The sequence below is a fragment of the Pristiophorus japonicus genome, unplaced genomic scaffold (genome assembly GCF_044704955.1).
Source record: "Pristiophorus japonicus isolate sPriJap1 unplaced genomic scaffold, sPriJap1.hap1 HAP1_SCAFFOLD_313, whole genome shotgun sequence".
In the NCBI taxonomy this organism is placed as follows: domain Eukaryota; kingdom Metazoa; phylum Chordata; class Chondrichthyes; family Pristiophoridae; genus Pristiophorus; species Pristiophorus japonicus.
The window spans coordinates 781,011-802,292 of record NW_027252922.1 but is presented as its reverse complement, the minus strand read 5'-3'; the positions used below and the strand labels follow the sequence as shown (position 1 = coordinate 802,292).

General features: G+C 46.1%; 1 protein-coding gene across 2 annotated transcripts; it reads left to right on the top strand.

The window, feature by feature from the left end:
* The first annotated feature begins 5,710 nt into the window (after positions 1-5,710).
* Positions 5,711-11,567, top strand: LOC139249441 (zinc finger protein 432-like). 2 transcript variants are annotated; one of them, XM_070872402.1, is made up of 2 exons: positions 5,711-5,761; positions 9,749-11,567. In XM_070872402.1, exon 2 carries the CDS (start codon positions 10,112-10,114, stop codon positions 11,288-11,290), a length of 1,179 nt encoding a protein of 392 aa, XP_070728503.1. In that variant the 5' UTR covers positions 5,711-5,761; positions 9,749-10,111; the 3' UTR covers positions 11,291-11,567. The 2 variants fall into 2 exon arrangements, with proteins under 2 accessions (XP_070728503.1, XP_070728502.1); XM_070872401.1 differs by lacking the exon at positions 5,711-5,761 and adding an exon at positions 5,771-5,984.
* The last annotated feature ends 9,715 nt before the right edge of the window (positions 11,568-21,282 follow it).

Below are 21,282 nucleotides of genomic sequence, written 5' to 3'. Positions count from 1 at the left end.
TTAGTGTCATCTGCAAATTTGGAGATACTACATTTAATCCCCTCGTCTAAATCATTAATGTACAATGTAAACAGCTGGGGCACCAGCACAGAACCTTGCAGTACCCCACTAGTCACTGCCTGCCATTCTGAAAAGTACCCATTTACTCCGACTCTTTGCTTCCTGTCTGCCAACCAGTTCTCAATCCACGTCAGCACACTACCCACAATCCCATGTGCTTTAACTTTGCACTTTAATCTCTTGTGTGGGACCTTGTCGAAAGCCTTCTCAAAGTCCAAATACACCACTTCAACTGGTTCTCCCTTGTCCACTCTACTGGAAACATCCTCAAAAAATTCCAGAAGATTTGTCAAGCATGATTTCCCTTTCACAAATCCATGTTGATTGGACCTATCATGTCACCTCTTTCCAAATGCGCAGCTATAACATCCTTAATAATTGATTCCATCATTTTACCCACTACTGATGTCAGGCTGACCGGTCTATAATTCACTGTTTTATCTCTCCCTCCTTTTTTAAAAAGTGGTGTTACATTAGCTACCCTCCACTCCATAGGAACTGATCCAGAGTCTATGGAATGTTGGAAAATGACTGTCAATGCATCCGCTATTTCCAAGGTCACCCCCTTAAGTACTCTGGGATACAGTCCATCAGGCCCTGGGGATTTATCGGCCTTCAATCCCATCAATTTGCCCAACACAATTTGCCGACTAATAAGGATTTCCATCAGTTCCTCCTTCTCACGAGACCCTCTGACCCATATAAACATACAAAATAGGTGCAGGAGTAGGCCATTCGGCCCTTCTAGCCTGCACCGCCATTCAATGAGTTCATGACTGAACATGCAACTTCAGTACCCCATTCCTGCTTTTTCGCCATACCCCTTGATCCCCCTAGTAGTCAGGACTTCACCTAACTCCTTTTTGAATATATTTAGTGAATTGGCCTCAACAACTTTCTGTGGTAGAGAATTCCACAGGTTCACCACTCTCTGGGTGAAGAAGTTTCTCCTCATCTCGGTCCTAAATGGCTTACCCCTTATCCTTAGACTGTGACCCCGATTCTGGACTTCCCCAACATTGGGAACATTCTTCCTGCATCTAACCTGTCTAAACCCATCAGAATATTAAACGTTTCTATGAGATCCCCTCTCATTCTTCTGAACTCCAGTGAATACAAGCCCAGTTGTTCCAGTCTTTCTTGATATGTCAGTCCTGCCGTCCCGGGAATCAGTCTGGTGAACCTTCGCTGCACTCCCTCAATAGTAAGAATGTCCATCCTCAAGATAGGAGACCGAAACTGTACACAATACTCCAGGTGTGGCCTCACCAAGGCCCTGTACAACTGTAGTAACACCTCCCTGCCCCTGTACTCAAATCCCCTCGCTATGAAGGCCAACATGCCATTTGCTTTCTTAACTGCCTGCTGTACCTGCATGCCAACCTTCAATGACTGATGTACCATGACACCCAGGTCTCGTTGCACCTCCCCTTTTATATCCGGTAGGTTGTTTGTGTCCTCCTGAGTGAATACCGAACCAAAGTACTTGTTCAATTGGTCTGCCATTTCTTTGTTCCCTGTTATGACTTCCCCTGATTCTGACTGCACCGCCATTCAATAAGATCATGGCTGATCATTCCCTCAGTACCTCTTTCCTGCTTTCTCTCCATACCGCTTGATCCCTTCAGCCATAAGAGCCACATCTAACTCCCTCTTGAATATATCCAATGAACTGGCATCAACAACTCACTGCGGGAGGGAATTCCACAGGTTAACAACTCTCTGAGTGAAGAAGTTTCTCCTCATCTCAGTCCTAAATGGCTTACCCCTTATCCTTAGATAAAGTCCCCTGGTTCCTGACTTCCCCGACATCGGGAACATTCTTCCTGCATCTAACCTGTCCAGTCCCGTCAGAATTTTATATGTTTCTATGAGATCCCCTCTCATCCTTCTAAACTCCAGCGAATTAAGGCCCAGTCAATCCAGTCTCTCCTCATATGTCAGTCCTGCCATCCCGGGAATCAGTCTGGTGAACCTTTGCTGCACTCCCTCAAGAGCAAGAACGTCCTTCCTCAGATTCAGAGACCAAAACTGAACACAATATTCCAGGTGAGGCCTCACTAAGGCCCTGTACAACTGCAGTAAGACCTCCCTGCTCCGATACTCAAATTCGCTAGCTATGAACGCCCACATACCATTTGCCTTCTTCACCACCTGCTGTACCTGCATGCCAACTTTCAATGACTGATGTAGCATGATATCCAGGTCTCGTTGCACCTCCCCTTTCCTAATCTGCTACCATTCAGATAATATTCTGACTTCATGTTTTTCCACCAAAGTGGATTAGCTCACATTTATCCACATTATACTGCATTTGCCATGAGTTTGCCCACTCACCTAACCTGTCCAAGTCACCCTGCAGCCTCTTAGCGTCCTCCTCACAGCTCACACCGCCACCCAGCTTAGTGTCATCTGCAAACTTGGAGATATTACACTCAATTCCTTCATCTAAATCATTAATGCATCTTGTAAATGACTGGTATCCCAGCATTGAGTCCTGCGGCACCCCACTAGTCACTGCCTGCCATTCTGAAAAGGACTCGTTTATCCCAACTCTCTCCTTCCGGTCTGCCAACCAGTTCTCCATCCACGTCAGTACATTACCCCCAATACCAGGTGCTTTGATTTTGCGCACCAATCTCTTATGTGGGACCTTGTCAAAAGTCTTTTGAAAGTCCAAATACACCACATCCACTGGTTCTCCCTTGCCCACTCAAGTAGTTACATCCTCAAAAAATTCTAGAAGATTTGTCAAGCATGATTTCCCTTTCATAAATCCATGCTGACTTGAACTGACCCTTTCACTGCTTTCCAAATGCGCTGTTATGTCATCTTTAATAATTAATTCCAACATTTTTCCTACTACTGATGTCAGGCTAACTGGTCTATAATTACCCGTTTTCTCTCTCCCGCCTTTTTAAAAAAGTGGTGTTACATTAGCAACCCTCCAGCCCATAGGAACTGATCCAGAGTCGATAGACTGTTGGAAAATGATCACCAATGCATCCACTATTTCTAGGGCCACTTTCTTAAGTACTCTGGGATGCAGACTATCACGCCCTCGGGATTTATCGGCCTTCAATCCCATCAATTTCCCTCACACAATTTTCTGTCGAATAAGGATTTCAATCAGCTCCTCCTTCTCACTAGACCCTCGGTCCGCTAGTATTTCCAGAAGGTTATTGGTGTCTCTCTTCATGAAGACAGAACCAAAGTATTTGTTCAACTGGTCCGCCATTTCTTTGTTCCCCATTATAAATTCACCTGAATCTGACTGCAAGGGACCTACGTTTGTCTTCACTAATCTTTTTCTCTTCACATATGTATAGAAGTTTTTATGTTCCCAGCAAGCTTCCTCTCAAACTCTATTTTCCGCCTCCTAATTAAACCCTTTGTCCTCCTCTGCTGAATTATGAAATTCTCCCAGTCCTCAGATTTGCTGCTTTATCTGACCAGTTGATATGCCTCCTCCTTGGATTGAACATTATATTTAATTTCCCTTGTTAGCCACGGTTGAGCCACCTGCCCCGTTTTATTTTTACTCCAGACAGGGATGTACAATTGTTGAAGTTCATCAATGTAATCTTTAAATGTTTGCCATTGCCAAGCCACCATCAACCCTTTAAGTATCATTCACCAGTCTATTCTAGCCAATTCATGTCTCATACCATCGAAGTTACCTTTCCTTAAGTTCAGGACTCTAGTCTCTGAATTAACTGTGTCACTTTCCATCTTAATAAAGAATTCTACCATGTTATAGTCACTCTTCCCCAAGGGGCCTCGCAAACAAGAGTGCTAATTATTCCTTTCTCATTACACATCACCCAGCCTAGGATGGCCAGCTCTCTAGTTAGTTCCTCGGCATATTGGTCTAGAAAACCATCCGTAAAAGACTCCAGAAAATCCGCCTCCACCGCATTGCTACCAGGTTGGTTAGCCCAATCAATATGCAGATTAAAGTCTCCCATGATAACTGCTGTACCTTTATTGCACGCATCCCTAATTTCTTATTTGGTGCTGTCCCCAACCTCACTACTACTGTTTGGTGGTCTGTAGATAACTCCCACTAGCGTTTTCTGCCCTTTGGTATCCCGTAGCTCCATCCATACTGATTCCACATCATCCAAGCTAATGTCCTTTCTTACTATTGCGTTAATTTCCTCTTTAACCAGCAACGCCACCCCACCTCCTTTTCCATTCTGTCTATCCTTCCTGAATGTTGAATACCCCTGAATGTTGAGTTCCCAGCCTTGATCACCCTAGAGCCATGTCTCCGTGATGCCAATTACATCATATCTGTTAACAGCTATCTGTGCATTTAATTTGTCCACCTTATTATGAATACTCCTCGCATTGAGGCACAGAGCCTTCAGGCTTGTCTTTCTAACATACTTTGCCCCTTTAGAATTTTGCTGTAGTGTGGCCCTTTTTGCTTTTTGTCTTGGGTTTCTCTGCCCTCTACTTTTACTTTTCTTCTTTATACTCCTGAGTCCTTCTCCATTCATCTACACTCACGGATTCCTGGTATTGTTGTTGATGTAAAAAAAATTCTAAATTTATGATACTGCCCTCTGAACAGCACTTAAATACAATTGTTGACATTTACAATGGGTTTGCTTCTGCCCCCATTCTACTTCCCTCTTTCTCCCTGCATAGGTTCCCATCCCCCTACCATATTAGTCTAATCCCTCCCCAACAGAACTAGCAAATACTCCCCCTAGGACATTGGTTCCGGTCCTTCCCAGGTGTAGATCAATTGTACTGATCCCACCTCCCCCAGAACTGGTTCCAATATTCCAGGAATTTGAATCCCTCTCTTCTGCACCACTCCTCAAGCCACGTATTCCTCTGAGCTATCCTGCGATTCCTACTCTGACCAGCACATGGCATTGGTAGCAATCCTGAGATTACTACCTTTGAGGTCCTACTTTTAAATTTAGCTTCTAGCTCCATAAATTCGTCTTGTAGGACCTCAAACAGAACAAGTTTGGGGTTTGATATGATAGAAGGCAAACTAGGTGAGAAGTGATATAAGTTAGATTAAGAAAAAGCACTAAAATGGAACATCAATTAGTCTCCTGTGATCACGGAAGCAATCAAATATTCGAAACACTGTGTTTGAAACACACATAATTTATTCAACATTTGTACAGGGTGTCAATTTCCAGTACAGGTATAGGGGCTATTAAGATCATCAGAAACAAACAAGAGCTGCCAGAATGAACATGTTTCAGTGTCCAATGCAATCACAGTAAATCCTGTTCTATTCACAAATGCAGCTTTTCTCCTCAGTCCATTTAAAACTGAGATGAGGAGGAATTTCTTTTCTCAGAGGGTTGTAAATCTGTGGAATTCTCTGCCCCAGAGAGCAGTGGCGGCTGGTTCATTGAATATATTTAAGGCGGAGATGGACAGATTTTTGAGCGATAAGGGAGTAAAGGGCTCTGGGAAGAGGGCAGGGAAGTGGAGCTGACTCTATGATCAGATCAGCCATGATCTTATTGAATGGGGAGCAGGCCCGGGGGTCCGGGCGGCCCACTCCTGCTTATATTTCTCATGGTCTTATTTACCTAGCATGCCCCGGCGGGGAAGAATGTGCTGCACCCAGACTACAGGAGCTCAGTGCGCAGGCGCGGGTCCTGGGGGGGAGGGGCTTTGGAGCATGTGCGGTGCGGGTAATGGCGGAGGCTACACGCTTTAGGTAGGTTCCTCAGAAGTGTCCTTTTCATATGTACAGAGCGGAGTAATAAACCAGCGAGGAGCCGGAGAGGCTTCATAAGCAACCGGTGCACGCCGCAAGATCGAAATAATAACCGGAATATCGGCGGTTGCAGTTTCGGGGCTTTCTCCCGGTCTCAGGCCCAGGCTAACGGCGGACATTTTAGTGTAGGAAGTCAGGTTCAACGGTCTGCCATCTATATTCAGTAAGTAGCAAAGCGCATGCGCGGCAATGTTGGTGCAGGAACAATATGAATGATGTCAGTGTCTGGAACTGAACCCAGCCAGAGTCAGTACCTTCAGGGGAGGAGAGGGAGGGGAACCAGTGAGTGCACAACTGAACCCAGCCAGAGTCAGCACCTTCAGAAAAGGGGAACCAGTGAATGTAGAACTGAACCCAGCCAGACTCAGCAACTTCAGGGGAGGGGAACTAGTGAGTGTAGAACTGAACCCAGGCAGAGTCAGCACCTTCAGGGGAGGGGAACCAGTGAGTGTCGAACTGAACCCAGCCAGAGTCAGCACCTTCAGAGGAGGGGAACCAGTGAGTGTAGAACTGAACCCAGACAGAATCGGTGGTGAAAACTGGGAGTGGAGGGGAAACTGTCTCGATCATAAGAAATAGGAGCAGGTGTAGGCCATTTAGCCCCTTGAGCCTGCTCCCTATTCAATAAGATCATGGCTGATCCGATCATGGATTAGGTTCCAATTCCCCATCCGCTTCCCATAACCCTTTACTCCCTTATCACTCAAAAATGTGCCTATCTTCACCTTAATTATGTGTAACTCTCCATCTTAATAAAGAATTCTACCATATTATGGTCACTCATCCCCAAGGGGCCTCGCACAACAAGATTGCTAATTAGTCCTCTCTCATTGCAAATCACCCAGTCTAGGATGGCCAGCCCTCTAGTTGGTTCCTCGACATATTGGTCTAGAAAACCATCCCTAATACACACCAGGAAATCCTCCTCCACCGCATTGCTACCAGTTTGGTTAGCGCAATCAATATGTAGATTAAAATCGCCCATAACTGCTGTACCTTTATTGCACGCATCCCTAATTTCTTATTTGATGCTGGCCCCAACCTCACTACTACTGTTTGGTGGTCTGTACATAATTCCCATTAGCGTTTTCTGCCCTTTGGTATTCTGTAGCTCCATCCATACTGATTCCACATCATCCAAGCTAATGTCCTTCCTTACTATTGCGTTAATTTCCTCTTTAACCAGCAATGCCACCCCACCTCCTTTTCCATTCTGTCTATCCTTCCTGAATGTTGAATACCCCTGGATGGTGAGTTCCCAGCTTTGGCCACCCTGGAGCCATGTCTCCGTGATGCCAATTACATCATATCGGTTAACAGCTATCTGTGCAGTTAATTCATCCACCTTATTCCGAATACTCCTCGCATTGAGGCACAGAGCCTTCAGGCTTGTGTTTTTAACACACTTTGCCCCTTTAGGAATTTGCTGTAATTTGGCCCTACACTTTAACCGTCCTACACTTTAATCTATTTTCTCAGTCCACTTTTGCCCAATCTGCCCTCATACCTATGTAGTCTCCATCATTTAAGCTCAGAACGCTGGTTTGAGATCCAAATTTCTCGCTCTCCATCTGAATTTGAAATTTAACCATGCTATGATCACTCATTCCAAGGGGCTCCTTTATTCGGAGATTGTTTATTAATCCTATCTCATTACACAGGACCAGATCTAAGATAGCCAGCACTTCAGAGGAGAAGAGAGAGAGAGGAAACCAGTTATTGTAGAACTGAACCCAGCCAGAGTCAGCACCATCAGGGGAGGAGAGAGAGGGGAACCAGTGAGTGTAGACCTGAACCCAGCCAGAGTCAGCACCATCAGGGGAGGAGAGAGAGAGGGGAACCAGTGAATGTAAAACTGAACCCAGCCAGAGTCAGCATCTTCAGGGGAGGTGAGGAACCAGTGAGTGTGGAACTGAACCCAGCCAGAGTCAGAACCTTTAGGGGCGGAGAGAGAAAGGAACGTGTGATTGAAAAACTGAACCCAGCCAGAGTCAGCACCATCAGGGGAGGGGAGGGAGGGGAACCAGTGAGTGTAGAACTGAACCCAGCCAGAGTCAGCACCTTCAGGGGAGGGAGAGGGAGGGGAACAAGTGAGTGTAGAACTGAACTTGGCCAGATCCAGCTCATTCAGGAGAGCATAGGGAGGGGAACCAGTGAGTGCAAAACTGAATCCAGCCACAGTCAGCACCTTTAGGGGAGCAGAGGGTGGGGAACATGTGATTGAAGAATTGAACCCAGCCAGTGTCTGCACCATCAAGGAAGCAGAGACTGGGGAACCAGTGAGTGTAGAACTGAACCCAGCCAGAGTCAGCACCATCAGGGAGGGGAGGGAGGGGAACCAGTGAGTGTAGAACTGAACCCAGCCAGAGTTAGCATAAGAACATAAGAAATAATAGCAGGAGTAGGCCATACGGCCCCTCGTGTCTGCTCCACCATTTAATACGATCATGGTTGAGCCAATCATGGACTCAGGTCCACTTCTCTGTCTGCTCCCCCTAACCCCTTATTTCCTTATCGGTTAAGAAATTGTCTATCTCTGTCTTAAATTTATTCAATGAGCCACCTTCCACAGCTCTCTGAGGCAGCAAATTGCACAGATTTACAACCCTTTGAGGGAAGACATTCCTCCTCATCTCAGTTTTAAATGGGTGGCCCCTTATTCTAAGATTATGCCCTCTACTTCTAGTCTCCCCTCTCAGTGGAAACACCCTCTCTGCATCCACCTTGTCAAGCTCCCTCATAATCTTATACGTTTCAATAAAATCACCTCTCATTCGTCTGAATTCCAATGAGTAGAGGCCCAACCCACTCAACCTTTCCTCATAAGTCAACCCCGTCATCTCCGGAATCAAACTTGTGAACCCTCTCTGATATGCCTCCAAAGCAAGTATCTCCTTTCTTAGATATGGAAACCAAAACTGTACGCAGTATTCTAGGTGTGGCCTCACCAATACTCCGTATAACTGTAGCAAGACATCCCTGCTTTTATACAGCATCCCCTTTGCAATAAAGGCCAAGATTCCATTGGCCTTCCTGTTTAGTTACTGTACCTGCATACTTACCTTTTGTGTTTCATGCAGCAGGACTCCCCAGGTCCCGCTGTAATGTAAATTTTTCTCCATTTAAATAATAACATGCTCTTCGAATTTTTTTCTGCCAAACTGCATAACCTCACGCTTTCCAACATTATACTCCATCTGCCAAATTTTTGCCCACTCACTTAGCCTGTCTATGTCGTTTTGCAGGTTTTTTGTGTCCTCCTCGCACATTACATTTCCTCCCATCTTGGCAACATTACACTCGGAAACCTTCATCCAATTCATTAATCCAGATTGTAAATAGTTGAGGTCCCAACACTGATTCCTGCAGCACTCCGCTAGTTACTGATTGCCAACCCGAGAATTTATCCCGACTCTCTGTTTTCTGTTAATTAACCAATCCTCTATCCATGCGAAAATATTATCCCCAACCCCGTGAACTATTATCTTGTGCGGTAACCTTTTATGTGGCACCTTGTCAAATACCTTCTGGAAGTCCAAATACACCACATCCACTGGTTCCCCTTCATTCACCCTGTTCCTCAAAGCCAGAGTCAGCACTTTTAGGGGAAGAGAGGGAGGGAAACCAGTGAATGTGGAACTGGGCCCAGCCAGAGTCAACACCTTCAGGGGTGGAGAGGGAGGAGAACCAGTGAGTGTAGAACTGAACCCAGCCAGAATTGGTGGTGAAAACTGGGAGTGGAGGAGAAACAGTCTAGAAATGTGCGATGGGTTTCGATTTCAGCACAGCAGGAGGGACAATGTGTGGGATAGGGATTTACAGCTTTGGAAGAACGAGAGGAAAGAATGTTCCATGGAAACTAGATGTGTCTATTCTGAATTTCTGTCTTGTACTGACAGCGATGAGTTTTGTTATCTCCTTTTACAGAATATTAGAAGGGGAGATTTTCAGACAGGAAACACAAACCAAACATCACGTCAAGATCTGACGGAGTCAATCGATTCATCAGGACCTGAATATCATCGGCCTTTGAAAGTGGAAGGAGAAATGTTTGTCTGTTCTGTCTGTTGGAAAAGATTTCAAACATCAGTGTGACTGGAAAAGCACCGAGACACACACACACCCGAGTGAGTGTTCCAGTGCACTGCCTGTGGAAAGAGCTTTAACCAATTAAACAGCCTGAAAAATCATCGCACCATTCACAGCGCGAAGATAGTGTAAACGTGTTGTGTACGTGGGTGAGGCTTCAACCCATCGTCCAAGCTGGAGAGTCGCAAGGATACCCGCACCATGGAGAAACCGTGGAAATGTGGTGACTGTGGGAAGGTATTTGGATCACCGTCTCAGCTGGAAATTCATCGACGCAGTCACACTGGGGAGAGGCCGTTCACCTGCTCTGAGTGTGGGAAGGGATTTACTCAGTCATCGAACCTGCTGACACACCAGCGAGTTCACACTGGGGAGAGGCCATTCACCTGCTCAGAGTGTGGGAAGGGATTTACTCAGGCATCCAACCTGCTGACACACCAGCGAGTTCACACTGGGGAGAGGCCATTCACTTGCTCAGAGTGTGGGAAGGGATTCACTGGGTCATCCGAACTTGTAGCTCACCGGCGAGTTCACACCGGGGAGAGTCCGTTCACCTGCTCTGAGTGTGGGAAGGGATTCACTTATTCATCCATCCTGCTGAGACACCAGCGAGTTCACACTGGGGAGAGGCCGTTCACCTGCTCAGAGTGTGGGAAGGGATTCACTGGGTCATCCGAACTTGTAGCTCACCGGCGAGTTCACACTGGGGAGAGTCCGTTCACCTGCTCTGAGTGTGGGAAGGGATTCACTTATTTATCCATCCTGCTGAGACACCAGCGAGTTCACACTGGGGAGAGGCCGTTCACCTGCTCTGAGTGTGGGCAGGGATTCACCCGATCATCCAACCTGCTGATACACCAGCGAGATCACACTGGGGAGAGGCTATTCACCTGCTCAGTGTGTGGGGAGGGATTCACTCGGTCATCCAACCTGCTGATACACCAGCGAGATCACACTGGGGAGAGGCCATTCACCTGCTCAGAGTGTGGGGAGGGATTCACTCGGTCATCCACCCTGCTGATACACCAGCAACTTCACACTGGGGAGAGGCCATTCACCTGCTCAGAGTGTGGGGAGGGATTCACTCGGTCATCCACCCTGCTGATACACCAGCGAGTTCACACTGGGGAAAGGCCGTTCACCTGCTCTGAGTGTGGGAAGCGGTTCACTCGGTCATCTGGCCTGCTGAGACACCAGCGAGTTCGCACTGGGGAGAGGCCGTTCACCTGCTCTGAGTGTGGGAAGGGATTCATTTGTTCTTCCGATCTGCTGAGACATCAGCGAGTTCACACTGGGGAGAGGCCGTTCACCTGCTCTGAGTGTGGGAAGGCATTCACTTGTTCATCCACCCTGCTGAGACACCAGCGAGTTCACAAGTGACTGCAGGAGTTGGAATCTGTTGTTATTGCTGCGGTTAATCACATCCCAACTGAATTATGTTCATTCTGACAGTTGGGGTTTGTTTCTGCTGATGTTAATGAACTGGGCTGGACTTTAATATTCTGGATACATTACTGATTGTGTTCTCGGGGCTGCAGTGTCCATTTAAGAAACGCTGTGTGTTATCGTTCCCCTTAATTCAGCAACTCTCAACAGAAAGTTAGTTTGCAATAAAATTATGAACTTTTACTTTAATCCTAAATTGATCTTTGGTACAAAATCTACAATAGTGTGTGATAGTTTCTACTGAATAAAATGTCCAATTAGAAAGAGCTTACTGACAATTCTTACTGACTTGCACATTACACACAGTGGACCCTCCATTATCCACCAGAAAGAAGGGGAATGGGAATTGGTGGGGAATCCGTGTCCCCAAATGTTGCCCCTCCCGTCTGGTGCAGCAATCCCCTCGGCACGGGAATAGAGACAAGTCCAGACCAAAACTGTGCGCAGTACTCCAGGTGTGGTCTTACCAATGCCCTGTACAGGTGTAGCAGGACTTCCCTACTTTCATACTCCATCCCCCTTGCAATAAAGGCCAGCATTCCATTTGCCTTCCTGATTACTTGCTGTATTTGCATGCTAACTTTTTGAGTTTCATGTAGAAGAACTTCCAGATCCCTCTGTACTACAGCATTTTGCAATAGTCCCCATTTAAATAATTTTGTTTTTTCTTTTTCCTACCAAAGGGGATAACCTGACATTTTACCACATTATGGTCCATCTGCCAGATTTTTGCTCGTTATAGAAACATAGAAAATAGGTGCAGGAGTAGGCCATTTGGCCCTTCGAGCCTGCACCACCATTCAATGCTTTCTCCCCATACCCCTTGATCCCTTTAGTTGTAAGAGCCACATCTAACTCCTTTTGAATATAACGAACTGGCCTGAACAACTTTCTGTGGTAGAGAATTCCACAGGTTCACAATTCTCTGAGTGAAGAAGTTTCTCCTCATCTCAGTCTTAATTGGCTTACCCCTTATCCTTAGACTGTGACCCCTGGTTCTGGACTTTCCCAACGTCCGGAACATTCTTCCTGCATCTAACCCGTCCAATCCCGTCAGAATTTTATGTTTCTATGAGATCCACTCTTATTCTTCTAAATTCCAGTGAATATAAGCCTAGTCGATCCAGTCTTTCTTCATATGTCAGTCCTGCCATTCCAGGAATCAGTCTCGTGAACCTTCGCTGCACTCCATAGCAAGAATGTCCATCCTCAGATTAGGAGACTAAAACTATACACAATATTCAAGGTGTGGCCTCACCAAGGCCCTGTACAACTGCAGTAAGACTTCCCTGCTATACGCAAATCCTCTCGCTATGAAGGTCAACATGCCATTTGCTTTCTTCACTGACTGCTGTACCTGCATGCCAACTTTTAATGACTGATGTACCATGACACTCAGATCTCGATGCACCTCCCCTTTTCCTAATCTGTCACCATTCAGATAATATTCTGCCTTCATGTTTTTGCCACTAAAGTGGATAACCTCACATTTATCTACATCATACTGCATCTGCCATGCATTTGCCCACTCATGCAACCTGTCCAAGCCACCCTGCAGCCTCTTAGAATCCTCCTCACAGCTCACACTGCCACCCAGGTTAGTGTCATCTGCAAACGTGGAGAGATTACATTAAATTCCTTCGTCTAAATCATTAATGTATATTGTAAATAGCTGAGGCCCCAGCACTGAACCTTACGGTAACCCACTAGTCACTACCTGCCATTCTGAAAAGGACCCATTTATGCCTACTCTTTGCTTCCTGTCTGCCAACCAGTTCTCTATCCACGTCAATACATTACCCCCAATACCATGTGCTTTAATTTTGCACACTAATCTCTTTTGTGGGATCTTGTCAAAAGCCTTTTGAAAGTCCAAATACACCACATCCACTGGCTCTCCCTTGTCCACTCTACTTGTTACATTCTCAAAAAATTCTCGAAGATTTGTCAAGCATGATTTCCCTTTCATAAATCCATGCTGACTTGGACCGATCCTGTCACTGCTTTCCAAATGCGCTGCTGTTACATCTTTAATAATTGATTCCAACATTTTCCCCACGACTGATGTCAGGCTAACAGGTCTATAATTCCGTTTTCTCCCTCACTTTTAAAAAAAGTGGTATTACACTCGCTACCCTTAAATCCATAGGAACTGATCCAAAGTCGATAGAATGATGGAAAATGACCACCAATGCATCCACTATTTCTAGGACCATTTCCTTAAGTACTCTGGGATGCAGTCTATCAGGCCCTGGGGATTTATCGGCCTTCAATCCCATAAATTTCCGTAACACAATTTCCTGACTAACCAGGATTTCCTTCAGTTCCCCCTTCTCGCTAGACCTTTGGTCCCCTAATATTTCTGAAAGGTTATTTGTGTCTTCCTTAGTGAAGACAAAACCAAAGTATTTGTTCAATTGGCCTGCCATTTCTTTGTCCCCCATTATAAATTTACCTGATTCTGACTGCAAGCGACCTACGCTTGTTTTCACTTATCTTTTTCTCTTCACATATCTATAGAAGCTTTTGCAGTCAGTTTTTATGTTTCCTGCAAGCTTCCTCTCATACTCTATTTTTTCTCTCAGATGTTGCCTGACCTGCTGAGATTTCCAGCAGTTTGTTATTATTTCAGATTTCAGCTTCTGCAGTATTTTGCTTTTGTATTAAGAAAGAGAGACTTGCATTGATATAGCGCCTTTCATGTCCACCAAACGTCTCAAACGCTTTACAGCCAATGAAGTAGTTTTGAGTGTAGTCATTGTTGTAATGTGGGAAACACAGCAGCCAATTTGAACACAGCAATCTCCCACGATCAGCAATGTGATAAATGACCGGATACCCTGTCCATGTTATATTGGAAGATCGAGGTATGTTATGGCAGGTCAGGGCCATAAAAGGAGCAGTGTGCTGCCCAGGGAGCAGCGTGGAGGCATGCAGCTTCAGGGAGCAGCGTGAGCTGCAAAGGCAGCAAAGAGTGATGTCATCAAGGTCCAGGTTGATGATTGGAAGGTGTGTCGGTGCAGCAGGAGCAGCGAGGTTGGGGCGAAGGAGTAGCGAGGGATGTGATTGGGGCCCAGGAGAGGTGTGAGTTCGGGGCCACAGGCCCAGGGGCAGCACGGGCCAGCCCACACTGCGATATGGGTGCGCACTAGGTCCATGCGGCAGAGCTGGTCTCCAGTCCTGGTTAATCTTCACCACTGGACCAAAACCTAGCTCTGTCAAGCCTATGTTGTGGCCTCTGTGCAATGGCCACCACACGTTAAAAAAATCCATGCACAGGCATATTCCTCCCTTCAGGATGTAGTTCAGGACCTGGATTATTAGATCCTTTATTGAAACATCCTTTTTTGGCGTGGAAGCAAGTCATCCTCGTTTTGAGGGATAACCTATGATGATGATTTTCCCCCTCCTTATTAAACCCTTTGCCCTCCTCTGCTGAATTCTAAATTTCTCCCAGTCCTCAGGTGTGCTGCTTTTTCTGGCTAATTTATATGGCTCTTCTTTGGATTTAACACTATCCCTAATTTCCCTTGTTAGCCACGGTTGAGCCACCTTTCCCATTTTATTTTTACGCCAGACAAGGATGTACAATTGCTGAAGTTCATCCATGTGATCTTTAAATGTCTGCCATTGCCTATCCACCATCAACCCTTTAAGTATCATTAGCTTGTCTATCCTGGACAATTCATGTCTCATACCATCGAAGGTACCTTTCTTTAAGTTCAGGACCCTAGTCTTTGAATTAACTGTGTCACTCTCCACCTTAATGAAGAATTCTGCCATATTAATGTCACTCTTCCCCAAGGGGCCTTGCACAACAAGATTGCTAATTAATCCTCTCTCATTACACAACACCCAGTCTTGGATGGCCAGCTCTCTAGTTGGTTCCTTGGCATATTGGTCGAGAAAACAATCCCTTATACACTCAGGCAATGCTCCTCCACTGTATTGCTACCAGTTTGGTTAGCCCAATCTATATGTAGATTAAAGTCACCCATGATAACTGCTGTACCTTTATTGCACGCATCCCTAATTTCCTGTTTGATGCCATACCCAACCTCCCTACTACTGTTTGGTGGTCTGTACACAAGTCCTAGCGTTTTCTGCCATTTGATGTTCTGCAGCTCCACTCATACAGATTCCACATCATCCAAGCTAATGTCCTTCTTACTATTGTGTTAATCTCCTCTTTAACCAGCAACACTACCCCACCTCCTTTTCCTTTCTGTCTATCCTTCCTGAGTATTAAATACCCCTGGATGTTGAGTTACCAGCCTTAGTCACCCTGGAGCCATGTCTCCGTAATCCCAATTACATCATATCCATTAACAGCTATCTGCGCCTTATTATGAATGCTCCTCACATTGAGACAGTCTTCAGGCTTGCTTTTTTAACACTCTTTGTGCTTTTAGAATTATGTTGTAATGTGGCCCTTTTTGATTTTTGCCTTTGATTTCTCTGCCCTCCACTTTTCCTTACCAGCTTTCTACCTTTTGCTTCTGCCCCCATTTTACTTCCCTTTGTCTCCCTGCATAGATTCCCATCCCCCTGCTGTATTAGTTTAAACCCTCCCCAACAGCACTAGCAAACACTCTCTCTCGGACATCAGTTCCGGTCCTGCCCAGGTGCAGACCGGTTGTATTGGTCCCACCTCCCCCAGAACCGGTTCCAATGTCCCAGGAATTTAAATCCCTCCCTCTTGCACGATTCCTCAAGAAACTTATTCATCTTAACTATCCTGCTATTTCTACTCTGACTAGCATGTGGCACTGGTAACAATCTTGAGATTACGACCTTTGAGGTCCTACTTTTTAATTTAACTCCTAGCTCCCTAAATTCAGCTTGTTGGACCTCATCCCATTTTTTACCTATATCGTTGGTACCTCATTATCCTATCCATATCCCTTTCTAGATTATTTGCATCTTCCTCACAACTTGGTTTCCCACCTATCTTTGTATCATCAGCAAATTTGACTGTGTTGCACTTGGTCCCTTCATCCAAGTCATTAATATAAATTGTAAATAGTTGAGGTTCCAGCACTGATCCCTGCAGCACCCCACTAGTTACAGTTTGCCAACCAGAAAACGACCCATTTATACCGACTCTCCGTTTTCTGTTACTTAGCCAATCCTCTTTCCTTTCTGATATATTACCCCCAATCCTGTGAGCTCTTAGTTTGTGCAGTAACCTTTTGTGTGGCACCTTATCGAATGCTTTCTGGAAATGCAAATATACAAGTTCAACTGGTATTCCTTTATGCACTCTGCTCATTACATCGCCAAGCAACTCCGGCAAATTTATTAACCATGATTTCCCTTTCATAAAACCATGCTGACTCTGCTTGACTGCAACATGATTTTCTAAATGTCCTGCTACTAATTCCTTCATGATGGATTCCAGTATTTTCCCAATGACCAATGGTAGGCTAACTGGTCCATGGTTTCCTGCTCTCTGCCTCCCTCCTTACTTGAATAGGGGTGTTACATTTGCAGTTTTCCAGTCTGCTGGGACCTTTCCAGAACTCAGGTAATTTTGGTAGATTACAACCAGTGCATCCACAATCTCTGCAGCCACTTCTTTTAAGACCTTAGGATGCATGCCATCAGGTCCAGGGGATTTGTCCACCTTTAGTCCCATTTGTTTGCTGAGTACTTTATCTCTAGTGATAGTGACTGTTTTAAGTCCCTCCTCATCCCACCCTCACCACCGCAATAGCTCCTTGATTATGGGATATTTTTAGTGTCCTCTACCGTGAAGAACAATACAAAATATTTGTTCAAAATCTCTGCCATTTCCGTGTTTCCCATTATTAATTCTTCAGTCTCATCCTCTAAGGGACCAACGTTTACTTTAGCTACTCATTTCCTTTTTATATACCTGTCGATGCTCTTACTGTCTGTTTTTATATTTCTTGCTAGTTTGTTCTAATGCTATCTTTTCTGTCTTTATCATTTTTTTGTCGTCCTTTGCTACTTTCTAAAAAATTCCCAATCTTCTGGCCTTCCACTGTCTTTCACAACATTATATCAGACAGGATGGGATTGGTATCAGTGACTGTGGGGTGGGTTTATATCAGACAGGAGGGGATTGGTGTCAGTAACTGTGGGGTTGGTTTATATCAGACAGGAGGGGATTGGTGTCAGTGACTGTGAGGTTGGTTTATATCAGACAGGAGGGGATTGGTGTCAGTGACTGTGGGATTGGTTTATATCAGACAGGAGGGGATTGGTGTCAGTGACTGTGGGGTTCGTTTATATCAGACAGGAGAGGATTGGTGACATGGAATCATAGCAGTTTACAACACAGAATGAGGCCATTAGGCCCATCATGTCTGTGCAGCCGAAAAAGAGCTATCCAGCCAAATCCCACTTTCCAGCTCTTGGTCCGTAGCCCTGTAGGTTAAAGCACTTCCGGTGCATATCCAAGTACTTTTGTAAATGCGATGAGGGTTTCTGCCCCAACTATTCTTTCAGGCAGTAAGTTCCAGACTCCCATCTCCCTCTGGAGGTTATGCTTGAACTGTGTAAAACACTAGTTAGGACACAGCTGGAGTACTCACACAGTTCTGGTCATCACGTTACCCTATTGGGCCAGCCCTTGCTCACCCTATTGGGCCAGCATAGGCTCATCCTATTGGGCCAGCCCAGGCTCAGCCGATTGGGCCAGCCCAAGCTCAACCTATTGGGCCAGCCCGGGCTCACCCTATTGGGCCAGCCCGGGCTCATCCTATTGGGCCAACATGGGCTCACCCTATTGGATTGGATGGGCTCACCCAATTGGGCCAGCAGAGAAAATCAGCAGCTCATTTAGTTTATTCTCACTCTGCGCACAGCGGGTGCAGAACTGAACCCAACCTTGTAAGCTGGCAATGCATTGTCACAGTCACGCTGGGGAGAGGCTGTTCACCTGCTCTGAGTGTGGGAAGGGATTCATTCATTCATCCATCCACGGCCGAGGTTTTATGTGGCGGTCGGAAGAGAGGGCTGTGGCTGGTGAGGTGACCAGGGTCAGGGACCTGCTCGATGGCGGAGGAGCGGGCTGGATGGCGCCAGACACGCTGGCGCGGCGCCTAAATTCTGCCAACGTCCGCCACGCGGCCGATGCCATCGAGTCGCTAAAAACAGCTCTGGGCCCTGACTCCGTTAGGTGCATCGAGGAGGCTCAAGCACGTGGGGAGATCCCGTCCGAACTGACCCCCGTCCGGACGGAATTCCTCATCGGCGCCAAACCCCGGAACCTCCCTCGGGGGCCAGCGCCTCACAACTTGAGCCGCCTTGGGGAAATCCCCTCCGTGCCTTTCAGTTCCGCGCGGAGGGGTTTCCTGTACGGGCTGCTCCTGCACACCCTCAACTTTGCCATCCTCGCCGGCCATCCGGACATGCCATGGCGTACCATCTTGCCGTCCGGAGGAGGCGGGGGTCCCCGATGGAGGGCACTCTACGCAGGGGTCCTCCCACTATTCATCGGGGACTTGGCCTGGAGGGTGGTGCACGGAGCAGTGCCGTGCAACAAATTTTTAAGCCGGTTCACGGACTCCCAGGCCGCCTGCAATTTCTGCGGTCTGGAGTTTTATTGAGTGCACAAGGTTGCAGCCCCTGTTCCATTATTTGAAGGGGCTGCTCCTGAAATTCTGGCTGCACTTCAGTCCCACTCTCCTGATCTTTGGGCACCCTGTGCGGAGGGGAGCGGGTAGGTCCGAGGGCCTCCTCGTAGGACTGCTCCTGGGCACGGCCAAGGGTGCCATCAGCCGGTCCAGGCAGCGGGCGGTCGAGGGGGTCGTTCAACCTGACTGCCTGCCTCTCTTCCGCTCTTACATCCGGTCCAGGGTGTCCTTGGAGATGGAGCACGCGGTGTCCACCGGTACGCTCGCGGCCTTCCGCGAGAGGTGGGCACCGGAGGGACTGGAGTGCATCATCACGCCCGGCAACCAAATTTTAATTTGATTTTACGTTTTTTAAGTTTAATTTGTTTTAATTGCCGGTGCTTTTAGTGTCCCCCTTCCCTTTTATAGGGGGCACTGGGGAAAATTGTGATTCTAGTGCCCAAAAAAAAAAACCAGAAAAAAAGAAAAACACAAAAAAATAAAAATAAAAAGGGGGGGAAAAAAAAAAGGGCCTTGTAAATGTCTGGAGTGTCACCCAGGTCGGGTGGCACCGTTTAATGTCTTTATGTTTTGCAGGTAAACTCAAAAGAGTTTCATTCATTCATCCATCCATTCAACCGACCTGCTGAGACACCAGTGAGTTCACAAGTGGCTGCAGGGGTTGGTTTCTACTGTTACTGCTGCTGTTAATCACATCCTGACTGAATCATGTTCATTCTGTCAGTTGGGGATTGTTTCTGCTGATGTTAATAACCCCTATAACTGGGCTGGAGTTTAATATTTTGATATTTCAAATAACAGAGTGTGTCGATATTTGATGACTCCAAAATAAGAAGAGACTAATTGACATCCTGTTACCGACTGCTCCATTTTGGGCCTTCTCTCCTTTCTAACTCTGGATTATTTTAGTTCTTATACCTTCGGTTACTCTCAGGGGCAAGTCCCAGTTTCCCATACCTTCCAGAGTTGATCTCCTAGCCTTGGTATCCAGGGAAGGTGTTGATAACACGCCCAGGACCACTAAATATAAAACTCAGTCTGTTAATCACCTTCAGACACTGGACTTAGCGTGTGCCCCACAGCATCTCTCTCACCTTCGATGTGTGAATGGAGCATCACGCCTGCAAACTTGGTTTCAATTTGTATTTGAATCCACTCAGCAAACATATTTTTTAAAATACGTACATGTAAACCAATCACATCAAATAATTGGCAAAGATTTAGAGTCAACAAGATGAATAAGTAAACACATTATGGCCCAATAAACCAGCTCTATATTCACAGGAGAAAGTCTGTTATCTAATTCCTCAAATGTCTGTTGGTGAGATGAGCGACTGAATCACTTTCCATGTGCAACAGCATCCATTCCCACTGTCCCCACATTTACAGTGTTGAGTCAGGTGGGTACATGAGTCTCACAGGCTGAACGATTGGTTGAAGGTGCATCCACACACACAACATGTGTCCTGTTTCTCCCCGCTGTGATTGGTGTTTTTACAAAGGTTGATGATAAGGTGATCCTGATCAATCTGGGAATCTGTCAAATCTTGATGCGATGTTTGGATTGAATTTCCCAGCTGCAGATCCTCCCCTTCTAATACCCTGCAAATAAATGGTGCTTACAAACATTGTTACTTTAAATACAGGATAGAAATTCAGAACAGACAATTCTACATTCAACACAACATTCTGTCCCCTCCTGTCCCCCCTAAGCTGTAAATTCCTTATTCTAGACACTCTCCCTTCATCCTCAATGTCTAAATTCAATATTCCTTTCATCGTCTGAGATTTATTGTCTCCAGAAAATGCTGAATCTGGCTGTGTGTAATTCCACAGACATTAGTTAACCTCTAGTGCCTCACCGTCAGTCGACTCAATGAGTGCCAGCAGGATTTCCACTATGGTAGGCATCACAGCTTCAAATCCCGTCCTCAAATGACATCCACGCACTTCCCAGTTGAGTTCACTGGATCGGTATGAACTGTAAGGACACTGGCTGATTTTTACTCATATTTAGCCCAGTGGTACTGAGGACACTTATAATCCCTGAACTGCTGCCTTGCCTGAGATCAACTCACAGCCCAGATCATGGATCGAACTTGGGAACTTCTCAGTCAGTATTGCAGTGTTCTAAAATTTGGGGGGTTGGGAGAGAGTTAGAACAGAATATTTTGAAACAAATTTGACTCCACCTTTAACCAACACCTTCATCACACTGAACAATTCTGAAATCTTTCCAAATTATACAATTGGATCATCAAACGCAGTGAGACATTTTAGAAAGGCTCAAGTCACTGAAATAGACAGCTTTACAATCACTGC